Here is a 22,118-nt window from a genome sequence, read left to right on the forward strand (position 1 = left end):
GATATGATCCTGCAAACTCCTTGAGTAGATAGAATGTAGATATGCATGCCTATCATCCCAGAGATATATAGTAGCATTTTGTCACTCACGTATATGATATTTAATCTTTGCGCCTGTTGGTACCTGGCTTCCCAGCTTCGTTGATAATACTTAACAGGATTAACCCGATCCGTTACCTAGTCCCCTATCATGGACGAAACATCCGTCTATAGCTTTGTCCTCTTGGGTTTATTGATATTTGCAATATTCTTCGTGGTATTCACAATAGTCATGGTGTCTCGCTGTGAGTTACCGTCTTCAATAAGTGCCCCCCTAAGAAACAGGGCGGTAAGAAGAGAGCATGGTAAGCCTCAAGTCGTTTTATCGCTCTCACGCATTCTAACACCTGCGCAGTCTCCGATATACAACTCAGAACTTTTTGGCCATCCGCTCCAGCTCCCGTACCCCAACCTGATAATCTTGATGTCGGATGTATCAAAAGGGCCCCCAGTGAAATCAAGGTGAGTTAAATCGTAGTATGAAGATGAATCTTTGACTGATGAAGATATAGGATTCCAATTATGAGAATAGCAGGCCCTCTAGAGATAGGGATACAACATTGCAGCGTCCATCACCGGCATTTCTAGCAAACACTTTCCTAACTCCAGGGTATGACGATCAGCCAACCCCTGCGGTATCCACTAAGGCATGGGGGACAGCCGGAAGGGTATCGCCTATCGGTTTCGCCGGTATGAATATGACATCACATCGGGCGTGATCAAATAGAACTGAGGAGCATACGGAGGCATACCATGCCCTTTTCGAGGAATCTATCAAGATATAACCTGGGGAATTGATCCAAAGTCCAAGTTTGTAGGATCCAGATATTAGCAGCTTGGACTTAAACAGGCCTATTACACAAAGCTGCTTGTGGATGGTATGTTTCCAGGTGGAGGATGGGACTGTTCACTGTAACTGGGTAGCGTGCGAGGGTATGGTGACGGTCTAAGAGTAAATATTAGAAAAGGTCAAATTTTGTGTTTGCTCACAGAGAAGAGCGTTGTCGTATTCCAGATGTGCTCCATGAGTTGCCTTTGATAACCACTAGATATCGTACTCTACACCCCGAGACCCTCTTCTTATCCTGAAGCGAGTAAAGTGACGGAGAAAGCAGGGGGTCGTTCATATAATGAAGTCTCGATATATTATGTTATTGTTGACATCTAAGGTAAGAATCCTGGCGGAAGCCACAGCAATCAGCTCTTTCCACCTTCATCTGTAAGATAAGGTCACATATGATCGAGGATGCTGAGTCTGTGGTCAGAATAACAATCCAGAGAGGAATAATTCACTCCGTTCTGCGCCACTTCGATTCGTCCCCGGGGGTGCCATTCTCGTTAGCTGAAGCATCGTCCTCATTCATCCCAACGTCGTCATCTGCACGCGGCCTCACGGTACCAGCCCCGGCCCCCAAGGGGACCTCTTCTCCCCCTTTCCAATTTCCATCCTCATCAAAATACTCGTGAGCATTCTCTGCAGTAATCCAACCACCACTTCCGGGGAGGGCTGGAGGTAAACCGCCTGTGTTGTTTCCAGGGAAAATCAGACCACTTCGGAATAACGCACTACCTTGGAGCTGTTGATGGAATTCCTCACCTTCATCCGCGTCTTCGTATCTATCTTCATCATCATGATCGACAGGGTCTGGGTGCAGGTTTGAGCAGGCGGATACGGCTTCGAAGAGAGCCTCGATGTGAGACTGTGTCTTTTTATCTTCCTCTAGATCATCATTGGCGCCAGATGTGGCAGAGTTGTCGGCAGATTGGGCAGAAGGAGTAGACAGAGGAATTATGGTAAGTGAAATGCTCTCCTCGTCCGCATCTTCATCCATACTCTCGTCTCCACCACCGGTGGCAAGCTGCATGTATAGCCCCTGCACAGAATCATTATCGGCGGAGCTTGGCAACGGGAGTCGTTGAATTGCATGTAGCGAGATTAATGGGTATGGTATCGCGATACCACTGGATGTTTCGGTTGAAAAGAGCAATAGTTTCCTGCTTAAAATTAGCCTAACAATCCACATAATAGAAACCCATGTAGCTCAATATAGGGACTTCAATAGCGTAGAGGAAGTCATACTCAGAAGTAACCCAAACATTGATAGCCTGGAGAGACGCCTCTTTATCGTCCGCGATCCCCTCGGCCTCTGCTGTTGCGACGGATGCGGTGTTGTGCTCTCCCTCTGCAGAGCCATTTGAAGAACCCGCTGCAGGAGAGGAACGCAGAGTGTTCAAAGCTGTAGAGGCTAACAAATCGCGCTCGAGGATAACCACTCTACATCTTTCACTGAAGTGGTATAAAATTGGTGGCCCCGAGTAGAAGGACGCAGGGGTTCGAGACTGGTGCTCTGCGAGCGGTATGAACGACGAGGTATCCGGTGCTTCGCGTAGGATCTCCATTGTGGCAATTAATGATACTCTCCGTATCGACGCCTTGCCTGCTCCAATGGTTAACCTGGAGTTGTGTCTTTTGCTTGTTTAAACGTATGGACAGAAAAGACGTTTTGAGGGGAACAAAAAAGATATGATAAGATCAAACTTTAAGTTACTATGACGACGATGAGAAGTTCGATATAATACAAAAAGCTGTCTTACTATCTACTTACTGTACTTGAAGAGATTTAACCTATTTTAACAGTAAAAGGCCTTTCGCACGATGCATCATTAAGGAAAGTCAGTCTTCAGCACGATCTTGTCGTGTAAATATCCGGGTCGGCACTGCCTCTACAGACATCACAGACAACTGATTTCAACCCGTATAAACTGACTGCCGCGGTCATCCATACCAAGTCAAGTTCTCAAAGGCCAAGAACTCGGGACGGCGTCTTGATGTCTGAGACCAGCTCACCAGGCAACGTGGTTGGGAAGACGAGCTCTAACTTCACGTCCATAAGATCCTATTGCGTGCTGAGCATGTGTCCGGAGAGATAATACCGCAGACAGGCTGACAAGTCGGTAGTAGTCGGAAGTTGTTGATATAACAATTCAATAGCCTGAATTTCGGCTGAGTAGCTTCATCCGGTTGAGGAGGGAGTTGGGTTATTAGACCGTTTAGCTTCCTGGAAATACACCGGGGAATGTCTATAACCTCGTATAGTAACTGGCGATTTTATCGTAGTTTAGATGGCTTGAACCAGACCTTTGGTTCTCTGCATCGTTCGGGGGTATTATTTCAGTCCAAGCCCGCCAAAAGCACGATCCAGCTCGACACCATCACTTCTCGGCTCCATGGCCGGCGCGGTATCTTTATTCACCTGTTCTGTCAACGACCGATCAAGGAGGCTCTGGGATCCCCCGGCTGAAGCAGCGTGTCCGGATACATGAGTAGGCTGTAGCAACTTCTCCTCCCGGTCCAGCCATCCGGGAGCAACTCGACGCTTCTCAGCAAGGTCCCGTTGTCTGATAGACTCTTCCCACTCCCGTATGGCTGCCTCTCCGTCTGACTGTCTCTTCTTCATGTGGTCTGCCAGTGCCCGACAGGTTGCGAGTATGTCAGACGGGTGAGCAGCATGGCCACTGGACGAAACGACGTACTTAGGCTTCTCTGAGCCGCCGGCATCGACTGTCACAGACGGCGGGAGAGAAGAAGGTATCGACTTGTACGTATACGGCAGAGTAGTCGCCGTGGGCAGAGAGATGAACGGGGAGACCGTCAGCGGGATCTGCGCCAGTATGGGATGAGGCTCTGGTACGTCGTCAGCTATCTCCAAAAGACTCCGACCTGCAACATCACTCACTCTCTGAATCAAACATCCTGCTCTGCCAGCATCCTATATCTAGTTCTCTGTTGACGTTGATGTTACTGGCGATGGCAAGTTGCAGCAAATGAGATCCTCGACGTAAGCATCCACACTTAGCGAGCAACTCTTGCAAAGTTTTGAACAGGAAGACAAAACCTCAAGATAATTTGCATATCTCAGCAACTACAGCTTGTACGTCAACCTGTTCGCTCGATATTCACACAGCAGTCAATTCAATATTGCTCCCTGGCCAAGCAACCCCTGGTCTTCACTAGTGTGCTCGACTATTTTATCAGAAGGGGAAAAAAAAAGCCCACGCTGCCTACTATCGATAGCCCTACTACTACTGCCCAAGACACGCGACGACCTCAACCTGGCCGCCGACCTTTGCTTCGACTGTTTCACGCTCATAACCTACGGATGCTCCAGCTCTAACATCGCCGAGAAGCCCATCATTCGAGCTGCGCCCCCCTCGCCAACCCCGTATCACGGTCGAGGAGTGACAGGCATAATCGTGCGGTAACCCCTCCCAGGTTGACCGAGAACTCAGGCTGCGCCACCATCAGACCCGTTGAACAAGCAGAAAGCATGGAAGGGAAACTGGTGCAAGCGGTCACGGAGAAGAAGCCCGTCCCTGAGATTGACTTCACCCTCCATACTATGGAAGATGGCACTCAGGTATCCACACAGGAGCGAGTCTGCAAGGGTTTGTTGACATCCCCCCTTTCCTCTGCATATACAACATAACATTTCTTGCCTGGCGCATTTGGCTGACGGTTCAATCATAGAGGTGCAAGCACCGGCATTCAACACACCGACGAACGAGCAGTTCTGGTCCAGTGAAGATCCCACCAAGCCAGACCTAAAGTTCCTCAAACAGCACTTCTTCCGCGAAGGTCGTCTCACGGAGGAACAGGCACTATGGATCATCAATACTGGAGAACAGATACTCAGATCAGAGCCAAATCTGCTCGAGATGGATGCTCCTATTACAGTTTGTGGCGACGTTCACGGACAGTATTATGACCTGATGAAGCTATTTGAAGTGGGGGGAGACCCAGCGGAGACGCGATATCTCTTCCTTGGAGACTACGTTGATAGAGGTTATTTCAGCATCGAGGTAAGAAAAAAGAGTTCATATGGTATGATGTGTTGGATCCTTGCTTATATATATTCTATAGTGTGTCTTGTACCTATGGACCTTAAAGATATGGTATCCCAACAGCCTTTGGTTGTTGCGTGGAAACCACGAGTGTCGCCATCTCACGGATTACTTTACCTTCAAGTTGGAATGTAAACACAAGTACTCTGAGCGAGTTTATGACGCTTGCACAGAATCCTTTTGCGCTCTGCCCTTGGCCGCAATCATGAACAAGCAGTTCCTCTGTATCCATGGTGGCTTGAGTCCAGAACTGCACACCCTGGAAGACCTGAAAACCGTACGTCCCTTCTCCTTTTTCAAAATGGTTATATACTGATAGCTATTGTAGATTGACCGTTTCAGGGAACCACCAACATACGGACTGATGTGTGACATCCTGTGGGCCGATCCTCTGGAAGACTTTGGCCAGGAGAAAACAGGCGAACATTTCATCCATAATAACGTCCGAGGGTGTTCATACTTCTTTTCCTACCACGCAGCCTGTGCATTCCTCGAGAAGAACAACCTGCTGTCGATTATTCGCGCACACGAGGCTCAAGATGCGGGATACAGAATGTACCGCAAAACTCGAACCACCGGATTCCCAAGTGTTATGACCATCTTCAGTGCACCCAACTACCTCGACGTCTACAATAACAAAGCTGCCGTCCTGAAGTACGAAAACAACGTTATGAACATACGCCAGTTTAACTGCTCACCTCATCCTTATTGGCTCCCCAACTTCATGGATGTCTTCACCTGGTCCCTACCGTTCGTTGGAGAAAAAATCACTGATATGCTTATTGCCATTCTCAACACATGCTCGAAAGAAGAGCTTGAGGAAGAGACGCCGTTGTCAGCATCTGAGGCCCCGCCATCGCCAACTCTTCCATCGAATGATCCAGAAAGTACCGAATTCAAACGACGTGCTATTAAAAATAAGATTCTTGCCATTGGTCGTCTGTCTCGCGTGTTCCAGGTTCTTCGAGAGGAGTCCGAGCGGGTCACGGAGCTCAAAACAGCTACTGGCGGACGCCTACCGGCAGGAACCCTCATGTTGGGCGCCGAAGGTATCAAACAGGCCATCCATAACTTCGAGGATGCTCGGAAGGTTGATCTGCAGAACGAAAGACTACCACCAACCCACGAAGAAGTTACCAAGCGTGCTGAAGAGGATCGAAGGCAGGCCTTGGAACGCGCCGCGCATGAGGCGGCGAACGATACGCATCTGACTAACGTAGCCCGGAGAATTAGCATGTAAGTTTCACCGCTTCGTTTTCTATAATCAACCAGACCGAGCCAGGCTAATTTCTCTTCCTCTAGGTCGTCTGGATCTGGCAGACCTCGCAAACGGGAAACATCATCTTGATATGTTATTCTTATCTCATCCCATCCACTGACATCCCTGCCGCATCAGTATCACGCCCAGAATTCACATGCTATTTGTCTACTACCCCAGACCCCCGGAAAACCTGAGTCCTTTTTGCTTCTTTTACTTCTTTTCTTTTGTTGAATTGATTGAATGACTCCCCGGTGATGATACCAAGACCCTTTAAATTCCACTAGGAGAAATGCATGAGTTGCATATCCTGTATGAATCTTGAATATTTTCTCACGAACAAGAAGGATTTGATAATACCATTGCCTAGCTTAACCCCGGCTCCCTAGTGCCTGCCGCTAACCGCTTCTCTGATCCTTGCTATGCCGGGTAGAAGTGTGAAAGAAAGCAAGAGACTAAAAACACGAATAGTAATATCTTTTTGCAATGAGGAATAAATGACTGGTTTGGTTTTGTGTTTCCTTACTCTAATACAAGATACAAGCTTGTGGAATAACAAGGTGGCTCACTCATTCCTTTAGCTTAAATAATCGATCTTGTCAATAACAGTATGGGTATAGCGTTGCTGGATAACATGCTAAGAAAACACTGCTGTAGATCACATTCGCCGGTGGCCAATCTATAAATTAAGCCCATTGAGCAGTTCTCAAGGAACAGTTTAAGTGAAATTAGTCCTGATGGATTCTAACGCCCAGTAGTACCAACTACCTGCTATCTATTGAATTCAAAAGCTGTCTCAAAGAGTTTTTAAAGCAGTTTACAGTAACTATAATCACCGAGAAGACGAATATAATCTATAAAATGCAGGAGTTTATGAGCTTTACACTGATATTACACAATATATTACATATATGTCGCCAAGACCCTTAGTTTTGGTGCTGAAAACGTTTAGTCATCAGTAATATTACACAGCTTCTGTATTTGCTTGGATAATATTATAACGAAGCAACATATCAAAACCAAGGAAGAAAACAACCAACCGCTCCTTGCGCGCATCAACCCCAATGCCCGCCAAATCTCATGTCTCCCTCCTCAAGGGGACTCCGTTCATAACCGGCCGGTTATTCTTCTGTCCATCATGTTCGCAGATACGCCGATTCTGTATTAAACCAGTTTCCTCGCCGAAATCCATACGCAAGCGCTACGCCTCGACTTTTCCCGGCGCATCGATAGTCAGTGCCACGAAGAATATACCCGAGAGGTTCCAAGATCTTTATAAGGCCTTGGAGGAGCTTAAAAATACATCTGCAAGCTATGTTGATTCGAGCAGGCTGCAATTGGCGCAGAGGGGGATAGAGAGCGAGAACCCAATGATACGGATTGCGGGTGAGTGAGGAGTCAGTTATACTGATCGCTATAGAAAATCGTCTATTCTGTACTGACTCCTACTCCTGATAGTTCTCGGGCTGGGTGGTACTAAGACTGCCGCAAAACTTGTACGATTACTACTTGCTGACCCGCTGGGTCCGAAGGAAGATTGGGAAACCTTGCTCGACTCCCGCAGTAACAGTGAATCTGGCAGTTTTCTTATAAGGTTAATTCTTCTCTCCTCCTGATATGTGTGAGGTGAAGCTAATTGACTGGTGCTCTATAGATATGGGGATAAGTTTGAAGTTTCATCTGCAAATAACCTGCTGCCAACAATCTTAATATCATCCAGCCTACTACACAAAGCGAACCTCGAAATCCTGGTATCACCTCTGGGTACGAATATAGCCTCGTCAAGCGAATCTTTTGCGGCCTCTCTACAGGCAGCAACCATTGCCATTCCATCCACGGATGGCACCCCTGACACACACATCCGATACCCTGTGCACAGGTCTATAATATGTGGTGATGGGATTGATGGCCTGTTTGCGTATGGCAGATTAGCTGGTAAATCAAAAGAGGGAGAGCTAGGCTCAACCAGGGCCGTATTTCAGCTTGGATTGAATAAAGCACCTGAGAAGAGCGAAGGAGAGGTTTCTTTTGTTGATATCGACTGTGCTGAAGTGGCATTGGATAAGTTCCGCCAATCAGCGCAAAATGCGACGGATTACCAGGAAGGATGGGACAGAAGTGGAATTCAACCAATTATTGATTGGCTCTCAGCGGGTTCTACGGATCAAGCTGTATCTCCTGACCTGCGAAATTTGCTTGACTCCGTACTGAAGGAAGCAGATACGAAAATTGAGCAGCAAGAGAAAAAGAAACTGGCTGATATGCAAGCGAGCTCTGTACCCGAAGAGGTACGGAACTCGTTAGATGTAACAATATCGGAATGGGCAGAGAGAGCCCACGGCGAGCTCCAGAGCTCTTTAGATGAAGCTTTCAGATGCAGAAGCTGGCGGAGTCTGGTGTGGTGGAAATTGTTCTGGAGAGTTGATGATGTGCCGATGATATGCTCTAACCTGCTGCGAAAACAGTGGCTTGTACAGGCGGAGAAAGAAGCTCTGTGGATCGGTGGACGATTCCAACAAGCCCGATTGTTAGAAGATGACTCTGCTTCGGATAATGGGAAATATCCTCCGGCTACAGAGGGACATTTGCCCGATCAGTTTCCAAGCACGCCTGGTTTCACACCGTGGAAGACACAGATAACGGAAGGTCGAAATAGCCTCATATCATCTTCCATCATGCCGCTGCATTCTCTTGCACAGAGTCTAGTCACGTTCAGCATGTCGACGACTGGGTTAACGTCAGCTCTATCCGCTCTAACTTACATCTCCACAACCACCACTTCCCTTAGCGAGGCTGGAACCTTTGCTGCAGTGGGCTTAATATACTCTCTTTGGAGGCAACAGAAGAAATGGGACCTAGCTCGCAAGACCTGGGAAATAGAGATCCGTGAGGAAGGCCGAAAGGCTCTGAGGCACACGGAAGATTCCATGAGATTGGTAGTACGTGATGGAAATAGACCGGCGATGCCGCCTATAGAAAAGGAAGCTAAAGACAGCATCCGGACGGCCAAACAAGCCTTATCAAATGTATTATAGATAAAAAGGGTTTTTTTTCTTATATGTAGAATATTTCCCCTTGCAATGCCAACTTTTATAGACATCACTACATCCTTATATCTGAGTAAGCTCCACGCTTCCTTCAGGGACTCCACTGGTGCTACGTAGCCGTCTAGCAAAGAACTGCATTATGGGCATCATCTCCTCCCTATTTCGGGGCATAGTATCTTCCTTCTTCCCCCTCCAGCGGACAATTTCCACGTATTCAAACTCTTCCTTCGTCCGGCGAGCGCCTATGTCGGATACAGCACTGTGTGCACCATGACCGCCCAACACCAACACCGGACTAGGTGATTTGTTCCGTCCACCCCCCCGCCCGTTGATAGCTGAAAGAGGCAACACTCCGCCAACAGCAATGATACCGCCGAGCTCTCCCTGGCCACTTTCTGATCGATGAAACTCCAGTGCCGCGCTCAACGCAGCACTCGCACCCTGTGCGAACCCGAATAATAAAATTTCACGAGCCTTGTATCCTAGTTTATCTATCAGTGTCGACCGTATGAGATCTGTAACTATCAGGCGGGTTGCCCGACTAAAACCAGGATCTGGGTCTAGCAAGTCTGCTTCGAACACGATGTCATCACCCCAATGGAAGCCAGGGAGGTCAAAGGGCAGTGGGACAGGCGCCTGAACGGTTATACAGCTGGTCTCGGGCAGGTGAAGTCCTGATGCAAAGTTGGCAAAAGGTGCTGGAGTGTCGCCTAGACCGTGGAGGAGGATGAGGATGTTTGTTGATCGCAGGGTGTCTGGCGGGGTGATGGTGACGGTTAGAGAGGAAGGGAAGTCAGCCTGTTTCGGGACAGGAGGCATTTTGATCCTGGCAGTAGGATAACTGTAGCTAGTTATATATTGGAATGGATGTTGTTTAGCTATGTTGGATTTAATATTTATATCCCCTAGCTAGTTGGTTAACTACAGAATAGAGTTTGGTAGGTTAAATGTTGCGTTTACCAAGACCGAAAAGCCCGGCCAAAACCTTAGGAGCAAAGATATATTCGAGAATGAATACCTGAAGCCTTCATCATGCTTTGTAGGGAAATCCACTGTTGATTATACGAAGCGGCAACTCCATTAGGCCCTGCCACCGAGTTGGTAAGTGTGCAGCTATAGCCCTGACCTCCCGTGAACCAGTGTTGCCAATAAACCAGTAAGACTCCAGAAACACAACAAGAGCAAAATAGTGAGCCAGGATAACCAAGGCTCGTGGTCGGCCCTTGGCTACGAGGTCGATAAAGAGTGAATTCACGAGTAAGGGGAAAACCATGATTCGCCGCCTAATGGGACCAGGTGGCCCATCACGGCTTTGAATTGCCTGCAGTACACCTTCGATATAGCCCAGTGTTGACTCGTAGGCCTTTCGTATATCGGTGGTCCAGCAGCCTGGATCATCCTTATCGTCTTCTTCCTCTGTTCGGGCGAGTAGAAGGTGCTGAAGATCCTTGACAGATTCACGCTGGTCCCATGCCAGGGTTGACTTCACTAACTTGGCCATGCAAGTCGAAGGGTCGTCTCCAACAACCTCCCAGGCCGCTCGGAACATTTTGGCATTACTATTCGTTATCTGCAGCCACTCAATGGGAGGCGTATAAGGTTCCAGACTTCGTTCGGAGAGCATCACAGAGGCCATAAGCCGCATGAGGTGAGTAGTCAGCATGGTAACATCGGCTTTCTCACCTGAGAAGGAGGCTAGTTCTTTGTGGTGATGCTGGAATGCAAGCTGCAGATAACGCTGGTGATGATCTAGCATAGCGGACGGAGACAAGGACGCCTTTGCCTGGTGGAGAGCAGTTACAGCGTAGATACCGTATAGCAGGGCATCTGATTGAAATGCCATACGAGGAATGGACTTGACAAATATGTCAAAGGATGTTTCTCTATCAAAGGCAATTGATGGGCCAGTTTCGGTGATGTAAAGATGCATCAGCTCAAGCTCCAGCATCCGTCGAGCCCTTGTCTCTGCGGGCTCGTTGAACTCTTTCGGTTCATCTTTAGGAAGACGGTCGTAGATACAGGGTTCGTCGACACGCTCGCAGTTGTGACACACTGGTTTAGTCTCATCACACTTTGTTACCTGTCAGTACTGTATCGTATACACTGGCAGGATAATACTTGCCTTGACCTCTTTGTTCTGCATCTTTGACACCCAACACGGGATTTTCTGTGGAACTGCTTCACCCCTTTCCGAGCCGGGCGACCAGGGCTCTGGTGCTCTTCGTTGACAAATGATATGGGCATCTGCGCCATGCCGTCTGCATGATTCTACTATGTAAGCATGTTTGAAGTCCAAACAAGGGCTTCCTCGTTCCGCTTTCGTTAAACGAGTTGAAGGATTAAGTTAGGTGAGGCTCTGCGGATTGCTTAACTCTAATTGGCTCTTTACGCTTTGTAAGCAAACTTAAATATCTCAACTTCCCACTTATCACATTTTGGCCCTAATTTTAAGACTATTCTTTCCGCCTCGTAAGGCGGGGTTGCCTTGTGCAAGCAACTTACAAAAAATACTCTACAGTGAGCAATAAGGATCATGTCTTTGTGCTGACTTACTTCGACAAAGTGGATGGGCTGAACAAAAACGTACGCTTACGTAGCATTTCCCTGCTCTTCGCAAGCTATCTTTAAATAACAAGGCATACGGAATACGCCAATGCCAAAGCCTCGCTTTTTTAAGGTCATATCTTCAAAGCCACCATTATGGCTCAATTTAAGGCATCGGCTGGGAAGCCTTATCTACAAGAATCGAGGAGAGACATGCTCACCAAAGGTTTTTCGCCTCCCCACTCATCGAGTCATTAAATATGAATGTCACTCTACCGAACTTGAGGCTATGCAATACGTCCGGCGGCACACTACAATTCCTATCCCCCGTGTCACGGAGGTATATGACTATGGAGATGGCCAACATCTGGTTATGGAGTCAAACATTAGATTGCGCCCGGCCGAGCTTAAACGAAGAGCAGAGGCAGAGTATAGTTAAAGAGTTTACTGTATATATCGAACAGCTACGAGGCCTGATTCCACCCAAAGAAGGAGCAGTTGGGTCAACAAAGATGTGTGCTGGCTACGATCACCGGCTTGGTCATTGTCGTTTTGGGCCCTTTGACAGCATCTCCGACTTCCATAACTATGTTCGTCGCGGAGAACCACTTAAATTCTGGGACGAGGCTGTTTCGCTTGTCCATAAGCGCTCAAGCTCGTATACTACCAAATATTGTCATGCGGACTTGTGCCCTAACAACGTGTTAGTGAAGGATGGAAAAATCGTCGCCATTATTGGGAGTAATCACTATAATCGTAACCTGTCATACTCGGTGATCTGCAGCCATTATCCAAGGAAGTACGTATGGCCGAGGTGTAGAGAGTCGACGATGGAAGAATTCGTTGAAATTGTCACATTCTACGATTGTTTACCAGCCATTTTCTTACTCAGTCAGTAAGCGATACAAACTTGCCAATATAAATATTAATAACCCAGAGCCAGTCAGAAGATACAGTTGCCCTAAGATTTTCATGGCTATTTCAGGAAGCTCGCCTTATCAGTTTTAATAAAAGGGGACTCGTTCAACGAATGGGCAGACTGTCCTTAAATTGTGTACTAACAGGTTACGTGGCAGGGAAAGCAGTATAAGCACCGCCAGATATTATTATGGATGAATATTCACCTGGTCATCAGTCCATATAACCCACATATCGACTTGTATGTTGGTGACTCGCCAACACGGACAATATATGACAGCAGCCAGTAATTTCATTAGCTGAAGGCTTATTTCCATACTGTGGTGGTTACCGGCCCTGATTTATTGAGGGCCCTCATAATACATTCAACCTTGAGCTTAAATGACAGGGGCTGGCAGCCGAAAAATGCCGAATAGTATACATTCCACATAGATGCGGTAGTGAGACATCTTAGAGGCAGCGGGCGGTGGTTAGGAAGTTGACGTACCGAGCTCCATAATTGAACTGTGTATTGCCATAAATATAGCACTAATAACACTACTATGTAGTTATTTGGGCTACTTAGCGCGTCTTTATTCCTTCTGAATCCTACAGCCGTTTAAACCAAAGGGGGAACGAAGGCTGAGCCGCACCACCTTATGTTTGACTACAATCCACAATCCTTTCGCAATATATACTAATTCGGTGAAGTCAGTGAAATCATGGAGCATGCTCTCCTGTCCAAGATGTCTATAAAAGGGAGGTCAACCTCTCTAAGTAGACATCATTTAACACACATTGAGCATCAACCGTTCATGATTCTTAGCTTGAATAAAGTCACAATCAACCTACTCAACTATATACCCCAGCCATAATGAAGCTGTCAAGATTTCCCCTTATTCTCAGTGTTATTAGTCTCACCAAAGTAAGACTCGTGATGACTGTTAAATATTCGTTTACTCCCTGCTAACTGTTACTTATAGGCCTCTCCTGTGAGTATATACAAGAGAGCCAATTCGTCAATCTCAGCAATCCAACTTAGCTCGGACGAGACGTTTAACTACGAACTGCTGCGCGATCTATCCATTGCACCGTATGAAGGTGCTGATGTCAATGAAGTTTTGATTGCTGCGAATGAAATAAAGCCTAGAGACTTTGAAAGTTACCATGCTGCTTTCAACAAGCTTGCTACCCGCGTTCACCAGCAGGCCAAAGCTATAAACGCTATCGATCATCCCATATCTGCGCGCAACACCTTCTTCAAGGCAGCAACTTATTACCGATCCGCAGACTTCTTCTTGCGAGGCAACTGGACCGATCCACGGGTTTATTCCCTCTGGGATCAACATCTCGCAGCATTCAATGCAGCAATATCGTTGCTTCCCGTTCCCGGGCAGAGAGTTACCTTGCATGCCAAAGGCGAAGACTCTAATTCCAACTTCACAATTCCTATAATATTTTTCGGGTGTGGCATGCCGGGTCCCCGGCCAACAATCATCATGGGAAACGGCTATGACGGTTCGCAAGAGGAGATGTACCATGTGTTGGGCAAAGCCGCCCTAGAGCGAGGAATCAACGTTATCACCTATGAGGGGCCAGGCCAACCGACAGTGCGCCGAGAACAGAAACTCGGTTTTATCCCGCAGTGGGAGAAAGTTGTGACGCCCGTAGTTGATTATGCCCTCACCCGTCCTGAAGTCCGCGCAAATTCCATTGGTCTCATGGGCTATTCATTTGGCGGTTTTCTGGCACCGCGTGCTGCAGCACTTGAGCACCGTATCGCAGCTGTACTCGCCCTGGACGGAATCTACGACTTTGGCCAGTCAATGCTAGAGCCCTTTCCTCCAGAGCTAAGGGAAGTCTTTAAATCTGGCAACAAAAAGCTCTTCGACTCTATTTTGGAAAAAATTACGGCAGACCCCTCGACCCCATCGTTTACTCGCTGGGGTGTTCAGCAAGGCTTATGGTCATTCAATACTGAATCCCCGTTTGAATGGCTTTCAAAAACTCAAGCGTACAATATGGACGGCTTTATACAGAACATCACAGTGCCCGTGTTTGTGGGAAGTGCACAAAATGATCAATTCTTCCCTCGCCAGGCAAAAGCATTGGCTGACAAGATTGGCGACAAGCTTGCTACCTATCATGAATTCGGCACCGCCGATGGCGCAGGAGAGCACTGCTCCGTTGGTGCAAATGTGTTGGCGAATCAGGTTGCGTTGGATTGGTTCGAGGACGTTTTACAACATTAGTTTGAATGAGTTATGGAGTACGGAGTACATGATAACTAAATATTGGCGTCGGCGATTACGAGCGCTGACTGGTAGAATGGAGGTTGTGTGCTTTAATCGCCTGTCCAATTCCTCACCGCTGGGGCTTGCGTGTATACTATGTATATGTACGAAGAGTTATGTGATTTAATTTACAGAAAGTATGTTTAGCCCGGCATAGTTTATACAGATTTTCATTGGCTGGTTGAATACAAAGTGGATATTTGGGGTGGGATGTGGAGCCCGACCTCAGATGATTAGTCGGATTATAGTTGATCCGTTTTGTCACGGCCCGGGACGACCCGCCCCTACTGGACAGAGCTTGCCTCAAGGCCCCGTTGGAAGGTCACACACCAGCCGTGGAGATGTCCAAAATGTCCAAGGGCTCCCATTGGGCATTGAGCCCTGTTGTCCCTCTAGTCTATTCGTGTAAAGGTTTTATGTATAGGTGGTAAACTGATCAGCTGTTATTGATTCCCTACATATATGAATAGGATCGATGTCATGATCATATATACTAGACGACTATTACTCAAATTAGCTGGTGAATAGCTCGCTGAATAACCAAGTTCGCCTATTTAACACATTACTCTAGTATTCATGCTACCAGAACACCATTAGTGACATAGAGTGGAATATGGAAACGAAAAAGGCCTCAAGTAAGTTCTCGTCGCACTTTTTATCTATGATCTATAATGTTAACCTTTGTCATGGTAGTCACACCCGAGAATTATACTAGAGCCATTATCTCGCTCTCAAGGAGGTATGCCAGCACATCCGCCTTCCCGGGAAACAATTATGTCGACATCGGAGAATGGATGCTACAGGACCGTAAGCTTCCCAACTCGGCAAAATCAGAGGAAGATATTTCTCTTTTTGCATCCAAGTCCGAGCAGCCCCATGATCTAGTTGTGATATACAGTAGTGGAGAGAAGAGATGGGGTATTAAACAGTACAGCCAGGAGCAGCATGAAACGTTTTCTACTAGTACCTCCGTTAGAAATGAAGAGGCTCTAGGACAAATAATCTTCATACGGGGCTTCATATCGCCGTCTTGGGTGGCAGCCATTGGAAGCAAATACAACATCGATCCAGAGTTTTTCAGGCGGCATATGGATTTCCTTTCTGCCAGTGTACTCAGACATTCATTCAGCTTCCCATCCCTTGCCAGTTCCTCAAATAACATATTTCGGCTTTGTGTGAGCACAATTCTTCATCGGGAGGATTTCGGCGGACAAGACCTCCAGTCTCAGCGGTCAGAGCAATCTACTGGGCTCAGAAACTACAAGCTACGGCAACTTGGGTCAACTAGAATCTGCTGCGGGGACTCCCTAGTGCGTGAATACTCTACTGTGTGTTCGAGCTTCTCAGTTATCGAACAATGGATCTCTCTATGTATTGTGAAAACTGACAAAGGGTGGACTGGTAAGGGCTACGTGGTATACAATTATAGAAGCGTAACTAACTCAGGCTTCTAGTTGTAGCATGGATGGACCAAGGTAGACCATTAGAGCAATCCCCTCCAGGGCCATGGACAAGTCACTTTAGCGCCCAAGCTACTCCTCTGCCAATCCTCCAACATCACCCGAAGATGGCATTTCGAACAACTACTAATCGCTTAGACCCCGGGGCAAATGCTTCGGCAGAAGTTGTACAAAGCACCGCAGTCCTTCCCCTTCAATACGACTCTCTGCTCGCTCTTGTTGACCTGGCTCGTCGAGCTCGCAACGATCCACTTTTCATGTGTATTCCGCTGTTTACGCACGCTGCCTTCTCCGAAGTTCAGTTCCTGAATCTCATGGAGTCAAGCATTCAGATTCAAATAAACGCTATAGCTGGTGGGATCCCGGCTGATGTTCTGGGCACACTCCAGTTCTTTTCTGAAATCCTCAACCGACACGCCGAACAACTAAAAGATAGTATTCGCGCACTTCATAAGTTAGCTGAGAGAAGTAGCCAAGTGCTAAAAGCAGACAATCTAATGTTCCAGGGCGTTACACCTCCCAGTCTTGGCCAGAACTCACACCGGCAGAGTTTGAGGACTGATGGAGCCAGAACTATTGAACCCAGCAGCTCAGATAATGCATTTAGACCAAGAAGTCTCTTGGAAGATTACGAACAGCTTTATGATCGTTGCATTGACTTGTCAAAAACATGCACCCGGGGTATAACCCTGGCGATGAACAAGGCCGCGATCGAAGAGTCCCACAAAGCTATTGAGCAGTCTGAGCGGCTAAAGAAGTTAACTCTGCTTGCTACTCTCTTCATCCCCCTTTCATTTACATCCAGCCTTTTAGGTATGAATATTGATCTCCTTGGACAGAAGGCTGTGAAATTTTGGTGGTTTTTCGTCTTGTGCATTCCAATAACTTTACTGGCCTACACATTTTACCTTTGGGATTTCCGGACTCTAAAGAATATTCGGAGGAGTTTATGGAAACGCTGTCGCCATATTAGAGAGTTAGCCACTGGGGCTACTGCTAGTGAAAAGGACCAAAGTCATGTTGTGTGAAGCTGTGCGGTTACATAGTAGGTGCGGAATCCAACTAGTTGGATAACAACTTGAGTAGAATAGGGGACTATGGATATACGAAGCGACGCGGCTGATCTTATAGCTGCTTTTGAACATAATCTCTCAAATCATTACCTCTAGCTAGACGCATAGAATCTGACGTTGCTAGATGATGCACGAAAGCTCTTTGAATTTTAAGTTATGTAACTAACTTACGGCTATCATAGCTTTACAGCATGCTGGCCTTGCCACGTATACTGCAGATATATGCGTATCCTACACCTTTGTGTGTGTGTCCTACTTTAAAAGTAGCTTTTCACGGCTATGTATGCAAGGTGCCCCGCACTCCCCGGTTCAAGATTTGATGGCTTCAACCACATTATATATTTTCATCAGGAATTTGCCTATCCAGCTTCATTCCAATCCCATTCTGGAGTGCCTCGCCTTCCTGTAACTAGTGGACGGCAGATATGGCTATACCAGCAACTGTTGCAACCACCGGCCACCTACACGTACTACTGAATCCTGTTGATACTTCACAGGGTAGCGTCGAGTAAGTGCATAAAGACATGAGCATACTCAATTTCAGCTTCTTACTACTTACGTATAACTTAGCATTGTCCTTGTTCCTGGTATTGGAACTACTCTTCCTGAGCAATGGCCATTTGCTAGCCAAGAATGGCTCACAACATTACCTGGCTCCGGCGCTGGAATACGCATCCTCGCATATGAATATAATTCACTATTATTAGGCAATAAGCCTCCATGGGAATCATTTTTGATGCAAGGATATGATCTTCTGCAACATATAAGTGACCTGCGCTCGAAGAATAGCCCGGACTCGGTAGGTGGAGGTTTATAATTAATTTCTTTGACTTTGAATAGCAAGCCGTCTTAACTAACATCTCCTCAACAAGCCAATGTTGATAGTTTGCCACAGCTTAGGTGGTATTATCGTAAAGCAAGCGTTGTGCGTCGCAAACAAACAGTTCCTTCGATATGGATCCATTGTCAATACTATTGCCGGTGTCATTTTCTTAGGCACTCCACATAGATATAGTGATAGAGCCACGAATTTAATACGTTTTCAAGACATCTTAGAGGCAACGGCGGGTAGGAGCCTGAAAGTACACAGCTCAGGTACTGAGCAAGAAGACGCTATCCTACTCAACCTTGCGGACAGATTTGAGGGAATATCATTCCGTGCTCCTGTGTTGTCTGTGTATGAGCTGAGGGAATCAAAAAGCAGCATAACACCGTTGCGCCAGAAACACCATCAAGTAGTTAAGTGTTTAGGTACTTATCGATGCTACACAAAATTGATATTAATTCGAATTATAGCTAGTCTCCCGAGACGCTTGTTCCACACATGCCCCAATGGAAACCGTCATCGGCCTCAACCTCAATCATCACGACACATGTCTTTTCACCAAAAGCATGGGCGGTGAAGGGCTAACGGAGTTCAACAAGTTCATACATAAAACGTTGCAGGGTGCAGTGCATCTTGTTGCACTTCGGCTTGAGGACCGTAGGTTTAACCATGAGGGTGTCAGAAATAAAAGTATAGAATGGTGCTAATGGCTCTAGAGGAGTACCAACATGCAACAATGAGTGCTTATTCTCCCACAATGAGTGAATTACCACTTAAGGGTAACTAGGGTCATTATCTTTGTCGTGTACACCACATTGTCGGCATGCTAATACCCATCAACTAGTTGAACAAATGGAACTCACCGAATGGCCTTCAAATAAAACAACAAACGGAACATCCCTTTCAGGGTTCGAGTTTGTATATCCTGCTACATCAAAAACTGAGATTCGGAAACCCCTTAACTTACCATGCTTCCTCCTTAACGCCCATTCTGAAAATGAAGATTTCTGCGGCCGCGAAGATATATTGGAACAGCTTGCTGCCGAGCTCTTGCCTTCAAAGAATATAGTGATACAATCTGGTACTGCTCTACGGCAATTTGCACTTTGTGGATTCGGAGGTATTGGGAAAACGGAAATAGCTCGCGAATTCTGCCGACGCCACAAGTCCTCCTTTGATGCAGTATTCTGGGTCGTAGCGGATGAGATTGCCAAACTTGACCACCACTATCAGCAGATTTCATTAGCGCTGGGGCTTGAAGACTCGTCAGATTGCAAGAGTCAGGTTGTTAGTAGGGAAATTGTCAAAGGATGGCTCTCTAATCCCCAAAAGTGCTTATCAGGTTCTGACGAAATAGCCCAGCCAGATCAATCTAGACCGGAAGCTATATGGCTACTCATATTTGATAATGCGGACGACCCAATGACCCTTACAGACTACTGGCCCCAGGGTAGTGGGTCGATTCTTGTTACTAGTCGTGATCCACTAGCAAAAAATATGTTCACGCGAAGACCTTCGGGATTAGATCTAGGGCCACTTTCTCAGAAAGACAGCCTATGCCTCTTCAACCATCTAACTACTACCGCGGGTGAGTCAGAAGATGGTACAGCAAAACAAATCTCTGATGCATTGGGTGGTGTCCCCCTAGCTATCTCCCAAATGGCGGGTATAATCCGTCGACAGGATCTCACTTTATCTGAGTTTTTCGAATTATATACAGATCATGAAGAACAGAGTAGCCTTTATGAGATAAAGTTTGATGCAAACATGGCTACATACAAGCACTCTTTATCTACAGTGTGGGCATTCGAGAAACTGAACTCTCAAGCTCGACAGCTGTTAGAGTTGATTTCATTCCTCGATCCAGATATCATTGGAGAAGACCTTCTCATGGAAGCGTCGATGGAAGCCATTTCCAAGGGTACACAGTTTAGGAAGAGTAGCTTTATCGAAGCTCGTACCGAACTTTTGCAGTCATCTCTAATTCAAAGAGATAAGCAAAAGCAACAATTATCAGTCCATCGAATAGTACAGGATGTAATATTGGCAACAATGGATATGGCAAAAAAGCGGTTGATGTTCGATAAAGTCGTACGAATACTTTGGGCGAACTGGCCCTCTGCTATGCCTAAACCATCAAAAGCGCCAGAGTTACCCCAGCCCAAATCAACGGACGGCAGATTATATGTTGGAAGGTGGCCTGCCTGTGCAGCCATATATCCCCATGTTTTGAGAATACATCAACTCTGGCCGTCTATTTCGGATCCTTCAGAGGCCACAAGTTTGCTTTTTGCGAAGTTATTGAATGATGCCGCATGGTACGTATATGGTATACAACCTCTAAACCTTAGATTTAATTTAACGTTACTAGGTATCAAAAAGAGCGTGGAAGAACAAAGCAATTTGACGGTTTCTTCACAACCGCCCGTAGTATTTGCGAGTCCTCAACGCATGCGGATCGTGATTCTCTTCTTGCAGACATCCACTTCTGCCTAGGAGCTATCGCCATGGACTCGAGTGATTTTGATGCCAGCCGGATTCACAAGGAGATTTCTCTCGATTTAGTGTGCAGAATCTGCAGAGAATTGGGCACTTCTGATGAGAGATTATACCTTGCCTATGCGGAGCGAGGTATCTCACGAACTCAGGACAAGCGGTATGAGGAGGGTGAAGTGGATATCAAAGAGGCATTAAGGGTGCGCAAAGCCCTCGGCAACTATATTCCACGCTCAGGGGAGGCTAATCTGAGCTGGGCTCTTCTTGCTCAAGGTAAGCTTGAGGAGTGTAACACCGTCCTTCTAGACAGCTTGGCAGGCAGAGAAAAAGCGTTGGGTAAGGACGATAGAGAATCCGTCCGAACGGGACTGATTCTTTATGCCCTTGGAAATCTCCGTGCAACGCAAAACCAATGGGACGCGAGTTTTGAATATCACCAGAGAGCATTTCGTCATATGCACGCGACAGTGGGAGAGAGAGATTTCTACACTGCAAATATCACACACAAGCTTGCCGAACACCTTGTCCGCCTAGGTCGGAATGAGGAGGCTATGTAAGTGCTCTCATCTTCTACTAAAGGAGTTAGATGTTCCTGACTTCTCTTAGTACTATGGTTAATGCAGCACTGGACATCTGGTCTATTGATCCGAGTGCGCACAAGAATGAGATAGCTCGCACTACTTTCCTCAAAGGCAAAATATCCGAGGCGACAGGGAGGGCGCAAAAGGCTGCAGTCGCTCTTAGGGTTGCCTGCCGGTTGAGGAAGGAAATCACAAAGGAGGATCAAGATGTGAAGAGCTTAACAATGAAAGACTTTGATGAGGTTGTTGCTTTCTGGGCTCGTTGATAAATCATCCATTCACATAACTAGTAATCAGAGCGGATCACATGATCCAATAACTGCTCAGGTGCGTTCCAAGGATAATTTCATGACAGATTACGAATGAGTGCTAAAGTCAATAACAAGTCATGTAATTAGTCTGCAGCTAGTCAATAGGTAACTCGAGAAATAGCAGATACAGTTAACTACTATATAGATAGTTAGGAGTAATGCCTTGAATACCTATTAGATGAGAATCAAAATGAGACGATGCGTGATTAGTAATTTAGTAGTGATTTATTTTAGCAGGGTAACTAGCTACTTAAGTGAATGGGGATAAGAGCGGAAACCACAATTACCTTCCATAGTTTGTAGTTAACTATTCCGACACTCCGAGTTCGATCGTTAACCACGCACTTCGAGATCTTATAGTTAGACAAGAAAGTAGTTAACTATACTATCG

General features: G+C 46.6%; 11 protein-coding genes across 11 annotated transcripts; 7 read left to right on the forward strand and 4 right to left on the reverse strand.

Moving 5' to 3' along the window:
* Positions 1 to 189: 189 nt before the first annotated feature.
* Positions 190 to 757, forward strand: MCYG_02057 (uncharacterized protein; the record flags this gene model as incomplete). Its single annotated transcript, XM_002849077.1, has 3 exons — positions 190 to 343; positions 394 to 500; positions 551 to 757. 3 exons carry the CDS (start codon positions 190 to 192, stop codon positions 755 to 757), a joined length of 468 nt encoding a protein of 155 aa, XP_002849123.1.
* A 570-nt stretch (positions 758 to 1,327) lies between these two features.
* On the reverse strand, positions 1,328 to 2,438 carry MCYG_02058 (conserved hypothetical protein; the record flags this gene model as incomplete). The annotated part of the gene is made up of 2 exons (XM_002849078.1): positions 1,328 to 2,033; positions 2,119 to 2,438. The coding sequence occupies 2 exons, from the start codon at positions 2,436 to 2,438 to the stop codon at positions 1,328 to 1,330; spliced, it is 1,026 nt and encodes a 341-aa protein (XP_002849124.1).
* Positions 2,439 to 3,205: 767 nt separating this feature from the next.
* Positions 3,206 to 3,791, reverse strand: MCYG_02059 (conserved hypothetical protein; the record flags this gene model as incomplete). The annotated part of the gene is made up of 2 exons (XM_002849079.1): positions 3,206 to 3,723; positions 3,776 to 3,791. The coding sequence occupies 2 exons, from the start codon at positions 3,789 to 3,791 to the stop codon at positions 3,206 to 3,208; spliced, it is 534 nt and encodes a 177-aa protein (XP_002849125.1).
* Positions 3,792 to 4,366: 575 nt separating this feature from the next.
* Positions 4,367 to 6,180, forward strand: MCYG_02060 (serine/threonine protein phosphatase 2B catalytic subunit; the record flags this gene model as incomplete). The annotated part of the gene is made up of 4 exons (XM_002849080.1): positions 4,367 to 4,484; positions 4,567 to 4,898; positions 4,960 to 5,217; positions 5,269 to 6,180. 4 exons carry the CDS (start codon positions 4,367 to 4,369, stop codon positions 6,178 to 6,180), a joined length of 1,620 nt encoding a protein of 539 aa, XP_002849126.1.
* Positions 6,181 to 7,262: 1,082 nt separating this feature from the next.
* Positions 7,263 to 9,233, forward strand: MCYG_02061 (conserved hypothetical protein; the record flags this gene model as incomplete). Its single annotated transcript, XM_002849081.1, has 3 exons — positions 7,263 to 7,584; positions 7,657 to 7,792; positions 7,853 to 9,233. 3 exons carry the CDS (start codon positions 7,263 to 7,265, stop codon positions 9,231 to 9,233), a joined length of 1,839 nt encoding a protein of 612 aa, XP_002849127.1.
* Positions 9,234 to 9,308: 75 nt separating this feature from the next.
* On the reverse strand, positions 9,309 to 10,064 carry MCYG_02062 (phospholipase/Carboxylesterase; the record flags this gene model as incomplete). Its single annotated transcript, XM_002849082.1, has 1 exon — positions 9,309 to 10,064. The coding sequence occupies one exon, from the start codon at positions 10,062 to 10,064 to the stop codon at positions 9,309 to 9,311; it is 756 nt and encodes a 251-aa protein (XP_002849128.1).
* Positions 10,065 to 10,275: 211 nt separating this feature from the next.
* On the reverse strand, positions 10,276 to 11,498 carry MCYG_02063 (C6 finger domain-containing protein; the record flags this gene model as incomplete). Its single annotated transcript, XM_002849083.1, has 3 exons — positions 10,276 to 11,325; positions 11,350 to 11,388; positions 11,430 to 11,498. 3 exons carry the CDS (start codon positions 11,496 to 11,498, stop codon positions 10,276 to 10,278), a joined length of 1,158 nt encoding a protein of 385 aa, XP_002849129.1.
* A 9-nt stretch (positions 11,499 to 11,507) lies between these two features.
* On the forward strand, positions 11,508 to 12,997 carry MCYG_02064 (uncharacterized protein; the record flags this gene model as incomplete). The annotated part of the gene is made up of 6 exons (XM_002849084.1): positions 11,508 to 11,520; positions 11,599 to 11,643; positions 11,698 to 11,828; positions 11,864 to 11,936; positions 11,961 to 12,664; positions 12,854 to 12,997. 6 exons carry the CDS (start codon positions 11,508 to 11,510, stop codon positions 12,995 to 12,997), a joined length of 1,110 nt encoding a protein of 369 aa, XP_002849130.1.
* Positions 12,998 to 13,560: 563 nt separating this feature from the next.
* Positions 13,561 to 14,938, forward strand: MCYG_02065 (2,6-dihydropseudooxynicotine hydrolase; the record flags this gene model as incomplete). The annotated part of the gene is made up of 2 exons (XM_002849085.1): positions 13,561 to 13,611; positions 13,670 to 14,938. The coding sequence occupies 2 exons, from the start codon at positions 13,561 to 13,563 to the stop codon at positions 14,936 to 14,938; spliced, it is 1,320 nt and encodes a 439-aa protein (XP_002849131.1).
* A 392-nt stretch (positions 14,939 to 15,330) lies between these two features.
* MCYG_02066 (conserved hypothetical protein) lies at positions 15,331 to 17,468 on the forward strand (the record flags this gene model as incomplete). The annotated part of the gene is made up of 5 exons (XM_002849086.1): positions 15,331 to 15,375; positions 15,552 to 15,615; positions 15,674 to 16,381; positions 16,435 to 16,455; positions 16,579 to 17,468. 5 exons carry the CDS (start codon positions 15,331 to 15,333, stop codon positions 17,466 to 17,468), a joined length of 1,728 nt encoding a protein of 575 aa, XP_002849132.1.
* Positions 17,469 to 17,938: 470 nt separating this feature from the next.
* MCYG_02067 (tetratricopeptide repeat domain-containing protein) lies at positions 17,939 to 21,682 on the forward strand (the record flags this gene model as incomplete). Its single annotated transcript, XM_002849087.1, has 9 exons — positions 17,939 to 18,021; positions 18,084 to 18,312; positions 18,386 to 18,764; positions 19,056 to 19,118; positions 19,184 to 19,927; positions 19,988 to 20,657; positions 20,711 to 21,108; positions 21,142 to 21,388; positions 21,442 to 21,682. 9 exons carry the CDS (start codon positions 17,939 to 17,941, stop codon positions 21,680 to 21,682), a joined length of 3,054 nt encoding a protein of 1,017 aa, XP_002849133.1.
* Between the last annotated feature and the right edge of the window lie 436 nt (positions 21,683 to 22,118).

Source organism: Microsporum canis, genomic scaffold (genome assembly GCF_000151145.1).
Source record: "Microsporum canis CBS 113480 supercont1.2 genomic scaffold, whole genome shotgun sequence".
In the NCBI taxonomy this organism is placed as follows: domain Eukaryota; kingdom Fungi; phylum Ascomycota; class Eurotiomycetes; order Onygenales; family Arthrodermataceae; genus Microsporum; species Microsporum canis.